We start from the raw sequence: 12,993 nt of genomic DNA, 5'->3' as shown, positions 1-12,993 counted from the left end.
ACTCACAAAGATTTGGTCGGCCGAGGCTACAGCAGAGGACACTTGCCCAAGGTGCTATGAATTGGGACTGAACCAGGAAACAAATGTCTTATCACATACCTGCGCCTGTGCATATATATATATATATATATATATATATATATATATATATATATATATATATATATATATATATATATATATATATATATATATATATATAAGGCGAGCTGCCAGTAACGTTAGCACGCCGGGCGAAACGCTTAGCGGTATTTCGTCTGTCTTTACGTTCTAAGTTCAAATTTCTTTCCTCAGTCGAGTTCCAGATCATCTTTGCAATTTCGGCTGGTTATACTGGAGATTGCTCCAATCTGGCCAGCCCCAAGGAAAAACTAAGCTAAGAGCATTAAAATCCTTGGAAGAAAGCAGCAAATGTATACGAAAACAAGGACGGGAAAAAAACGGAGAATGTTACACAAATACAAATAACAGGACATAACAATAGGTGTCTTTCGACTAAGGACGAATTAACTTCAGCTGGCGTATGTGGAAATAAAGCCTTACGGCAAGGATACAATATTTCACAGGCACATATACATTGGTACTTTGAATCAGTATTATGCGATCTGGCAGTCCTTTTACAAGGAATTTCGTCTGGTGTTTTTTTTCTTTTAACAAAGGCCCTGAAGAGACTCACATACATAAATATGAATTGTTTATAAATCAACGAAACAAATTGTTAACTTTATTTGTTGTTTTTTTTATTTTATATTATATTTATAGTATATTATATTATATCATAATGTAATAAATTGTTAAATTATCAACTGTATTTCTCTATTTCATTTATCATTTGTTATTTGCATTTATATGCTTATTTCTGTGGTATTCAACTGCCGTAGCAGTGAATTGGATGTTTTACACCCTTTTGAAGGAATCGTTTTTCCTCCTTCGTTTGTTATATATATTTATATATCATACTATATTATATTATGTTATATCATATTATATATAACATATATAATACATATATATATATATATATATATATATAACGCATATATATGTATGTGTGTATGTATGTATATATATATATTTATATATGGATGTATGTATATATATATATATATATATATATATATATATATATAATAAATCCTATTTCCCAACGTCTTAATTTCCATTCTTGTCTTTTCTAGTTGGATTTCTTTCGTGTTTTCTTACTCTTTTTTTTGTTGTTGTTATTGTTGATTTTACAGATTTTCACATTCCTTCTTTATCGCGTTCCTTTTTCGTATTTTTTTCCATAATTTTTTTCCTTTATTTCTTTTACTTTTCTGTTTATTTGTTTCTCCTTTTTCCAATCCAACCAGTTTCTCATTTTTCTCTATTTTATTATACACACTGCACGCATGAATACATTTTTTCCGTATCAAATTATCATATCGTGAACATAAACACACATACACACACACACACACACACACACACACACACATGCAACTTTTCATATTTTTACTCTTATCATTTTTCTTATTATTTTTTATACTTATATATACATGTATATGTGTCTGACTGTATATATATATACATACATATATACATACACATGTATATATTTATATGTACATACATTCAAGCTCACACATACATATATGTTATTTCGTTTTCGGTTTCCTTTTGGAATTTTTTGGTGTATTTTTTTTACATACCAAAAATGTTGCCTGTTTTATTTATTAATTTATTCATTACTGTCTGTTAAGTGTTCTTCCTTTTTATAATATTTGAACCTAGTTGACTGCTAAACAATGCATAAATCGATCTGACCTTTAGTTTCACAATTACCATTGTAATTATATCATTATGAATGCTATTGTATTGTATACTTTATTGAATTTCTGTATTGTAAATATAGAACTGATCATTATCATCAATCATGATCAATCTAAAAAGACGGCGGAGATTGAAACACCGCTCGGAGAGGCAGTTATCTGTCTATAACTCATCGACTTCACGAATGTTCGAAGGAACGGCGTGAAATCGATCGTGGAACTGAAAAAGAAAGCAAAAAAAAGAGTAGAGGAAATGCTGCTCTAGACAAGTATGAAATAACAGAATCCCTTTTCAATTCCCAGAAGGACAAACTGTGAGTAAAAACAAACAACAGGTTTTACCGTCTTGCTTCCGTTGGTGCACTGACGACCTTCGTCAAATACGAAACCTAACATCCGTTTTCCAAAAGATCGTCTTTACGTCGAGACATTGGTGTTTGTTAAACAATACAACCTCTCTAGTCTACGACCCAGGTCGCCTGAAAAGGGCGAGCATCTTGAAGGAGAAAAGAAGTGAAAAAAAAAAAATAATAATAAGTAATCTTCTTCCAGAGAATGTGGAAGGTGATTTTATCGCTGAAGCAAAACTTCGACATCTTATGGTTGCTTTTGAAAGGCTAAAAGAAAAACCACTTTTATTAAGGAACTATAATTTACGTCACTTTTTCGAGTGCAAAATTGTCTGAAAGAAGTAGTTGTTCTCCAATGATGGAATGCACCAGCAGAAACGTCGGGCGAAATGCTTAGCGGTATTTCTGAGTTCAAATTCCGCCGAGGTCGACTTTGCATTTCATCCTTTCAGGCTTCATTAAATAAGTACCAGTTACGCACTGGGGTTGATGTAATCGACTTAATCCTTTTGTCTGTCCTTGTTTGTCCCCTCTGTGTTTAGTCTCTTGTTGGCAATAAAGAAATAAGAAACGTCGGGCGAAATGCTTAGCGGTATTTCGTCTGTCTTTACGTTCTGAGTTCAAATTCCGCTGAGGTCGACTTTGCCTTTCATCCTTTCGGGGTCGATAAATTAAGTACCAGTTGAGTATTGGGGTCAATGTAATCGACTGGCCCCCTCCCCAAAAATTTAGGACCTTATGCCTAGAGTAGAAAACAATATCTCTTACAATTCATTCTCTGTCTAACAATCAATTAAGGACGCTAACAATCTGTTTTCTTTCAGTCATATGAAGATTTTATTGAAATATTTTACAACATAATCCTTCAAAATATACTAAAAAAAAATTAACAAAAAACACATTGTTAAAAATCAACCAATCAATAAACGGTGATAATTTTAACGAAAATCATTTAAAAAATAAATAAGAAGAAATTGTTACAGTTCAATTTAAGAAAGCATTAAATATTCTGTATGAAACCGGATTTATCAACACCTTTTTTTTTTTTTTTCATGTGACATTGAAAAGGGCTTCCTTTTATTTTTCTTTTAGGGTTTCTCTTCACCACATCCATTCTTTAGGGGTTTTATTTCTCGCAAATTATAGCCCTTGAAGTATCTTGTATTCTGAAACAAGATTGAAAAAGTAAAAAAGTTAAAACTTTTAATCCCATAATGCAACGGTTTTCACAGTTGTTTTGTTATGGAAGCCTATTAATCAATATTTCATAATATTATGTAATAGGCGCAGGCATAGCTCTGTCGTTAAGAAGCTCACTTTGTAACCACATGATCTCAAGTTCAGTTCCACTGTGCAAGTGTCTTCTACTTGGGCAAGTGTCTTCTACAATATATGTATATATTTATGCGTGTTTTGAGTCGGTCTGAGGCTATAGTAGAAGGGGCCATGCAGTGGGACTGAACCTGGAACCATGTGGCTGGGAAGCAAGCTTCTTACCACACAGCCACGCCTGCGCCTATATCAAACAAAATTTCAAAAGTTGCTTTTTTCATAAAGATACGTACAAAACCTCGTCTTTATCCACGAAAAGAAATAGAGCTTAATTCACTGTATTTCACGTTGGAATTTAAGTTGGAGTATACAGTAATCCTTCGCTATATCGCGGTTCACCTATCGCGTACTCAGTACATCGCGGTTCCCCTATCGTGTACTCAGTACATCGCGGATTTTTCTGGCTAATATATGTAAATTTATATCGCGAGCTACTCACTATATCCGGGTTTCTGAGGCCGATAGGTATTTATATTTTATTAGATTTGAATTTGTTTCTGTGAGAGGTTCTGTAACGTAACACCTGCGAGATTCGAGGGATTACTGTTGGTAATAAACGAACGAGAGATTGGCACAGAGAATTCGAAACGGTGTAGAGACAAATGGCTGCCTAAACAAGCGAATCTAATTTATATTAGATATAAATTAAAAAGACATAATGAAACAAAGTTCCACTTGCTTTCTTATTCCAATATATCGACGATTATTAGACAATAATGGTTCACGTATTCAAATTTGTGAATAATTTGCTGACTCGCAAAAAATACGAAGCTAAAACATCGATATTCTTTGGAAAACATTAAACAAAATTGTGAATTTTTTGTGACAAAACTGTAAAATGATGCATACTCTCGTCTTCTACAATACGTCACATACACACACATACACACACACACACTCACATATACACAGACACACACACAATTACATGACTACATACAATAGGCGCAGACGTGGTTGTGTGGTAAGAAGCTTGCTTCTCAACCACATGCTTCCGAGTTCAGTCCCACTGCGTGACACCTTGGACAAGTGTCTTCTACTAAAGCCACGGGCAGACCAAAGCCTTGTGAGTGGATTTGGTAGTCGGAAACTGAAAGAAGCCTGTCGTATATATATATATATATATATATATATATATATATATATATATATATATATGTATACGACAGGCTTCTTTCAGTTTCCGAATGTATACATATCTATGTGTGTGTGTCTTTGTGTCTGTTTTTGTCTCCCCCGATCACCGCTTGACAACTGGTATTGGTGTGTTTACGTCCCTGTAGCATAGCTGTTCAGCATGAGATACCGATAGAATAAGTACTAGGCTTTTAAAAATAAGTCCTGGGGTTCATTCGTTCGATTAAAACCCTTCAAGGCGGTGCTCCAGCACGACCGCAGTGAAATGGCTGAAACAAGTAAAAGAGATAAAAGACTATACATGTGTGTGTGCGTGTGTTTGTAAAAATGTATCTATGAGTGTATGTGCATAAATTATGCAAAAATGATCTAAGGGATCACTCTGGGTGAACAGTGGCAGGTACACGAACATAGACAAATCCAGGTATATTAAATACCATACAACATAAATTCTTGCTTTATCAAAATTATCCCTGCCTCTCGAGGATGTCTCATAATGACCAAATGTCAATCAAGAAGGGGAGAAAAATTCAAGAATCAAGAATTCTTCAGAATTGACACGTCATTAAGAGAGCAATGTTATTTCCCGGGGAAGACAGTTGTAGACACGTGTTTCCGCCTTAATTAGCATCATCAGCATGACAGTTGTCCTACTCTTCTTCATCAGTCGTGTATATATATATATATATATATATATATATATATATATATATATATATATATATATGTCTTCGGTACTCATACAGCTTCCGTCGCTATTAACTCATTTTTACCCAGCCCGCCAGCTATCTGTGACACCAGTGACCAATTAGTCACTGTCTTTTCTATATATCATTAGAGGCGAAGTTTTGCTAACATGCGGTAATAGTGGATACCTGCTGCTAATGACGCACAAATCTGCAGAAATTACGTGATCTAGCAGTTCCACTGCCGATGCTGGTTATTTTTCGTCTCATACTTCTGTCCTTTTTTAGCACTATATGTCTATACGAGATGCTTTCTCAAGACAGCTACCGCAGTATTATGGCGTTCTTACAGTGAATCTACGTTAAGTAGGATATACAGATTGTTCTACACATGCGCACGCGCGCGCATGTATGTCTAAGGAGAAAAACAGACATAGATACACAAAGAAACAGCTGGTGTAAGAAGGAGAGAATAACGACCAATATCTCACCTGACCAAGTGATCTTGCCATCACCGTTTTCGTCACCGAGAGCGTAATAACTCATGCTGTCCCGTATTTCTTCATCACTCATACCCATCCGCAATCCGATCTTCTCAATATCGTCTTTTGTGATGATATTGTCATTGTTGGCGTCTTCTAGTGTAAACCATTCACGTGCCTTCATAGAATTAACTTCAGGATGACTCACTGCCAGGATATACTCCGGAATAAAATCAATCATACCATTTTCTGCAACACAAAGAACCGGTAGAGTTTACCCATTTAATTTAAACAATTTTAATTTAATTAAAGCACTTAATTTAAACTATCAGAGGGATAATATTTGTTTTTGAGTTGTGAACCTAATACTTCACTTGGTCTAACACTATCACAGTCTCCCATGCATGTTTTTTGAGTCTGTTCTGTTGTAAACAATCAGACGAGGTTCACGATCTGAAGAAAGATGTGGTGATGGTGGTGGTGGTGGTCGTCGTCGTCGTCGTGGATGTAGCGGTGGTGGTGTGGAGGTGATGCGGTAGTGGTTGTGCTTGTGTGAGTAACGGTGGTGGCCGCGGCGGCGGTGAGACGTTTATAGGAGTTGTTGGGGAGATGTTGTTGGTAGTAGTAGTAGTAGTAGTAGTAGTAGTAGCAGCAGCAGCAGTAACGGTGGCTGCAGCTACTGTTGTAGTTGTCCCCATCTTAATGTGGTCTTACTTACTATTTAGATCTCTGCTTGCTATGAATTCTTCCACCAAACTTTTTGAAACGGTAGGATCGTATTTCATGAGGTAATTGGTGACTTCTTTCTTTGTCGCTCTGCCATCTTTGTTCAAATCAAAGAAACGGTGGAACCGCTCTTGGAGAGCTAGAAAAACAGGTAACAAACAAACATAGAAATGTTATTTTTACTGGCAGGCGAAATAATAATAATAATAATAATAATAATAATAATAATAATAATAATAATAATAACATAATTTTCTTATGGTTTCTTAAACATTCACTTGAACAAAACTGTACAAATCCAAATATATGGTACCCTAGGCATAACACCTACATGAACTTCTAACTTGTTGTCTCTTGAGGTCTCTGGGTGAGACTTGGATCCAACTTGTACAAATGCAAAACAAAAGTCAAACATAAAATAATAATAATAATAATAATAATAATAATAGTAATAATAATAATAATAATAATAATAATAATAATAATAATAATAACAACACATACATACATACATATATATATATATATATATATATATATATATGGTGAAAATTGATAAACATCCTTCAGTTATATATTCGTTACTTCCAACTTTAATACCATATCGCCTGAAGAAATGAATGCATGAACTAAGATCTGCCTGATGTCCTTTGATATAACGGATTGTACAGTAATCATCCCAGGAATACGGATTATGGTCGTAAGAAACATCAATATATTTATAAATTCAATCCATGGATTACTGTTACTATATATATTTATATATATATATATATATATATATATATATATATATATATACACTCACACACAGACCGTATCTATGTTTATACAACACTAGCAGACATACCCGGCGCTGCTCGGAATTTAACATATTTTAGCATATTTTTCATAATAAACATAGTACGTTCCAAACGGTTTTTATTCCAACAAATTGCTACCTATGGTAGTATAGGAACAGGATATTATTGCTACCACTAAGACAATGCAGTTAGAAGTCTACATCAGTTCATCTATTTAATACAACCTACTTGTATCATTTCAGTAGCTGTTTTTTTCCAGTTTGAACAGAAACAATGCGTGCACCATGCAGGCAGTCGTACGAAAGAGGGTCTTCTGCACTCGGGGGAGTGGGGGCATTACTCATTATGTGAAAAAATTTAAGAATTTAAAACCATCTCTGGAACATAAGTAATGTATGTTCCTAGTTTGGAGAAAATCGGTTGCGAACTTCAGAAGTTCCTCGGGTTTAACACACACGTACGCACTACGCGCGCGCACGCACACACACACACACACACACACACACACATATGTACGCAGAAACATTTATACATATACATACACGTATGTATACAAATACTAGGTTCACCAAATAACTCAATAAATGACAAATTCTAATGGGAAGCCACAAATTCTCATCAGTTCATTATTAAAGGCCAGCGGGAGGATGACAGTGGTTGCTGTGAACATGGAGAACGTCGTCCTTACCTGCGTGAATGCGACGGTGTAGGATGGTGTGTATATTTCTGAGTGTATTTGCACTGATACACAATGTGTTGAAAGCACACATACACATATCCATGTACATTCATTGATATATATATATATATATATATAGTTTTATGGAAAATAACCAAGGTTCATGAACTCATCGATGAAAATCTACCGTCACATATAGAAAAATTAATAATTAAAAGCACAATAAATGAGTATAATATAATACAAAGTAAATATCATAAGATAAAGATTATATGTTATTTACTTTGTATTATATTATACTTATTTATTGTGCTTTTAATTATTAATTTTTCTATATGTGACAGTGGATTTTCATCGATGAGTTCATGAACCTTGGTTCTTTTCCCTAAAACTATATATTTATATATATTTTATATTTATATATATATATTTTATATATATATATATATATATATATATATATATATATATATATATATATATATATATATATATATATACATATATATATATATATTTCATATTTATATATATTTTATATTTATATATATTTTATACTGTGAAACTCGGGCAAGTGTCTTCTACTAAAGCCTCGGGCCGACCAAAGCCTTGTGAGCGGATTTGGTAGACGGAAACTGAAAGAAGCCTGTCGTGGATATATAAATATGTGTCTGTGTGCGTGTCTGTGTTTATCCCCCACCATCGCTTGACAACCAACGTTGGTGTGTTTACGTCCCCGTAACTTAGCGGTTCGGCAAAAGAGACCGATAGAATAAGTATTAGGCGTACAAAGAGTAAGTCCTAGGGTCGATTTGTATGACTAAAACTCTTGCATATGTATACACATACATACACGTAGTTATGTGTATGCATACATGTGTATGTGTACCTGTCTTTGTATATAATATATATGTGGATATATATATATATATATATATATAGAGAGAGAGAGAGAGAGAGAGAGAGAGACAGACAGACAGACAGAGACAGACAGAGACAGACAGAGACAGAGACAGAGAGAGAGAGATACACATATATATACATACATACGTACGTACAGATAATTCCATTAGCATTTATTCTACTGACATACATATAAATAGATTAAATGTTAATTAATGTGGTGAGATGTTTGGGGTTTTTTATTTAATTAAAAAGTGGTGCATTTCGGCAAATGCCTTGAGGTCAAAATGTATTCCATGATTATACATTCATGTACAAGTATGGCTGTATGAGTGTACAAGTATGGATATATATAAGCATGCAAAAGGTGTACATATGTATAAGTATGTATATACGTATATATATATATATATATATATATATATATATATATATATATATATATATATATATATATATATATATATACACATATACATATACATATATTCATGCATACCATACATATATTCATGCATACATACATCCATCCATATATACACACACACAAATATATATACATATGTGTGTGTGCATATATATGTGTGTGTGTTGAAAAAAGATTAGAGATGTAAACAAATCATATTGTACATATATATATAGATATTTCCACCCCCATCTTTTATATATATGTGTATGTATGTGTGTGTGTGTGTGTGTGTGTGTGTGTGTGTGTGTGTGTGTGAGTGTACGTGTACATGCGAATATACGTACGTATATATTCATACATATATGCATATATAGGAACATATGTAGATTTGTACACACATCAGAAATTCATATACACACGTACACACACACACACACACTCACATACACACACACACATACACACACACACACACACAAATACACACACACACACACACGCCACTTCAATATATATCGACGGTATTGCGCGCATATTACGAAATTACACATTAAGACATGTTAATAACATTTTCTCTGTTTTTCGCTTTATTTTTCCTATTTTGTAATTTGTTGGTTGGTATTTTGCTTATATTCATGTTCTTTTTCTTTATTTTTTTATTTGTTTGTTTCTTTTTTTGCTGGGTTTTTTTCGTTTTATTTCTTTGGCTTGGTCTAAACTAAAATCTAATTATATTGAAATGAGAAACCAGAACCACAGTAGAAATTACAAAATAGAAACCGGAATTTTTTTGCAAAAGACCTTTTGGATGGAATATGCTAAGTCTCTGATGCCAATCTTTGTGTGTGCGTGTGTGTGCATGTACGTGGTGTGCGTGTGTGTGTGTTTGTGTGCGTGTGGTGGCTCTGATTACGTGGGCACTAAAGAAGCTTTTCTGAATGGGTTGGTAATTGTGGATAACGTTCACGCACCCGTATAGACACATGCACACATACACATATACACACACAAACAAATTTAGATAGACAGATAGGTACATAGACATCCATGTACATATACATTTATATACGTATGTGTACGTATATATATATATTATTCTTTATATAGAATTATGGATAAAATCACTTTAATGAATTTAATGAAGTGGTCAGCGTGAAATAAAAAGCTTGTAGGTAATTTTATATACTAAATTTATAATTATATATACATATCTATATTAAAGGAAGCGGATTGACCACCCCAACACGCTAGATATAGATGTCATTTGGCATCTATATCTAGCGTGTTGGCGTGGTTAATAATCCCCTCTCTTTAAAATAATTATGTATATAATTATAAATTTAGTATATATATATATATATATATATATATATATATATATATATATATATATATATATATATATTTTAAAATATTTAAAAATATAAAAGTGTATAGAATCTTTCTATACACAAACAGGTACGTATTTGCAACTACATAATTATTCATTAATTAGCGATCTCACTGACGAGCCACAGATCCCAAATTAGCTTATTTTGGAGATTAATGGCGAAACTCGAGTTCGGGATTAACTAATTCACTTTTTTGTTCGATTTTGTGTTATAATCGGCGAGCCTCATGAATTCTTCTTTTCGTAGTTTAGGTTTTCAGTGGCCTTTTTAGCATGTAAGGAGTCCTGTCAAAAGTCTCCTCGTTGTGTATAGAAAGATTCTAACCACTTTTATATTTTTGAAAATATGTTACGTCTTATGACTTTTATTTATGCATGCTAACCACTGGTAATAAATTATGTTAATTTATTAGCCTCATATTTACGATAGTTACTAGCTGACGTACCCGGTAATTCCCGGGAAAGCGGGGCTTAACCCTTGGTTCCGTTCTCATAATTGTTTTGCTAATCCAATAACAACAATACAAAATATGTAGCCCTTAAAACGGGTTTTTTGTGCATTTACAAAGAATACTGAACTGTCTTACACATGATTTTGTTTTTAGGAATTCCCAATAAGATACGAATACCCAAATTGTGAATCCGAGTCTATATTGCATAGCCAACACACTGACAGATTATAACTCAACCACACGTACATCCTTCTTCAACCAAAGGACAAATGTTTTGTCTTACCTTCAATTTTATCCATACCGTAACATGGCTGTAAAAACAAAACGAAAAATGTTTCATTATCAAAAAATTACCAAAATTGCAGCTCAAACATTCGCTAAAAAATGTTTGTAGATTTTGTGGGGTGGGGCATGGGGGTAATCCTTTAATCTCTTTAATCCTGTGATTTTATGTCATTGTAACACACCAACAAATGAACATTTACATCTTTCTTTTACTTGTTTCAATCATTGGATCGCGCCCATGCTGAGGCACTGCCTGGAAAATAAAGGTTTACGAGCACGACGAGACTCAACGACGCCATCTTCATATTCGAAGTCAGATGCCTTGTCCAAACTAGGAAGAAAATGCGCATATGTGTGTAATCGTGTGTGTGGGTAGTAATGTTGAGCGCCAAAGAGGGGGCTGACAATCTGTTCCTCAGAGCATAAGCCAATCACCTATCGGACCCCACTACACCACCTTCCTCCCCACGGACGAACTAATACATAACACGGAAAGGATGTAGAGGAAAGAAAGGAATGATCAATATTTATACTAGTAATTAACCAAATATAAACCAACGATTCAAAATAAAATAGATGGTGTTTGGAAATTTCCAAACAGAAGAAACAATTTCAATCATTCTAAAGAAAATCACGTATTTTTTGAATAAAAAAATTCTTAATTCAACGATAGAATCATCTTTTTGACGTATTTACTTGTCGTGAAATAAATGGTATTTCGAAAAGTAGAAAACGACGAACATTGAAAGACAATAAAGTAGAAGCAAACAGCCATTATCTTTCAAAGGAAATACAGAATTCTTTTTTATTCTAAGAAGTCTCAGTTGTAATTCGCATGTCTTCAGTAGATCTGGGGTTTGTATGATTGTTTATAGGTCTTTTTTGTCTTTTACTTGTTTCGCTCATTGGATTGCAGCCAATATATATATATATATATATATATATATATATATATATATATATATATATATATATATATATATATATATATATATATATATATATATATATATATATATATATATATATATATATATATATATATATATATATATATATATATATATATATATATATATATATATATATATATATATATATATATATATATATATATATATATATATATATATATATATATATATATATATAGGTGCAGGTGTGGCTGTGGCTGTGTGGTAAGAAGCTTGCTTCCCAGCCACATGGTACCGGGTTCAGTTCCACTACATGGCACGTTGACCAAGTGTTTTCTACTATAGCCACGGGTCGACCAAAGTCTTGTGAATGGATTTGGTAGAAGGAAACTTCGTATGTATATATGTATGTATTTATGTGTTTATATCTGTGTTTGTCGCCCAACAATCACTTGACAACCGATGTCGGTGTGTTTACGTCCACGTAACTTAGCAGTTCAGCAAAAGAGACCGATAGAATAAGTACTAGGCTTACAAAGAATAAGTCTTTGGGTTGACTTCTTTGACTAAGTTAAAGGCGGTGCTCCAGAATGGCCGCAGTCAAATGACTGAAACAGATGAAAGAATAAAAGAA

The 12,993-nt window shown here is 33.4% G+C and overlaps 1 protein-coding gene across 1 annotated transcript in view; it reads right to left on the bottom strand.

Moving 5' to 3' along the window:
• Positions 1–2,974: 2,974 nt before the first annotated feature.
• The window catches only part of LOC106881037 (uncharacterized), a 37,794-nt gene continuing 27,775 nt past the window's right edge, over positions 2,975–12,993 (bottom strand). The window contains exons 3-6 of the mRNA XM_089366542.1: positions 11,444–11,471; positions 6,517–6,663; positions 5,808–6,047; positions 2,975–3,327 (exon numbers count right to left, since the gene is read on the bottom strand). Coding sequence (XP_089222668.1) covers positions 3,302–3,327; positions 5,808–6,047; positions 6,517–6,663; positions 11,444–11,471 — 441 coding nt within the window. The 3' untranslated portion in view covers positions 2,975–3,301. The remainder of the gene's footprint in view (positions 3,328–5,807; positions 6,048–6,516; positions 6,664–11,443; positions 11,472–12,993) is intronic.

This window comes from Octopus bimaculoides, chromosome 19 (assembly GCF_046866305.1).
Source record: "Octopus bimaculoides isolate indiv1 chromosome 19, ASM4686630v1, whole genome shotgun sequence".
Lineage (NCBI taxonomy): Eukaryota > Metazoa > Mollusca > Cephalopoda > Octopoda > Octopodidae > Octopus > Octopus bimaculoides.
Note: the sequence above shows the minus strand (reverse complement) of the source record. Positions and strands in the feature narration are given on the sequence as shown.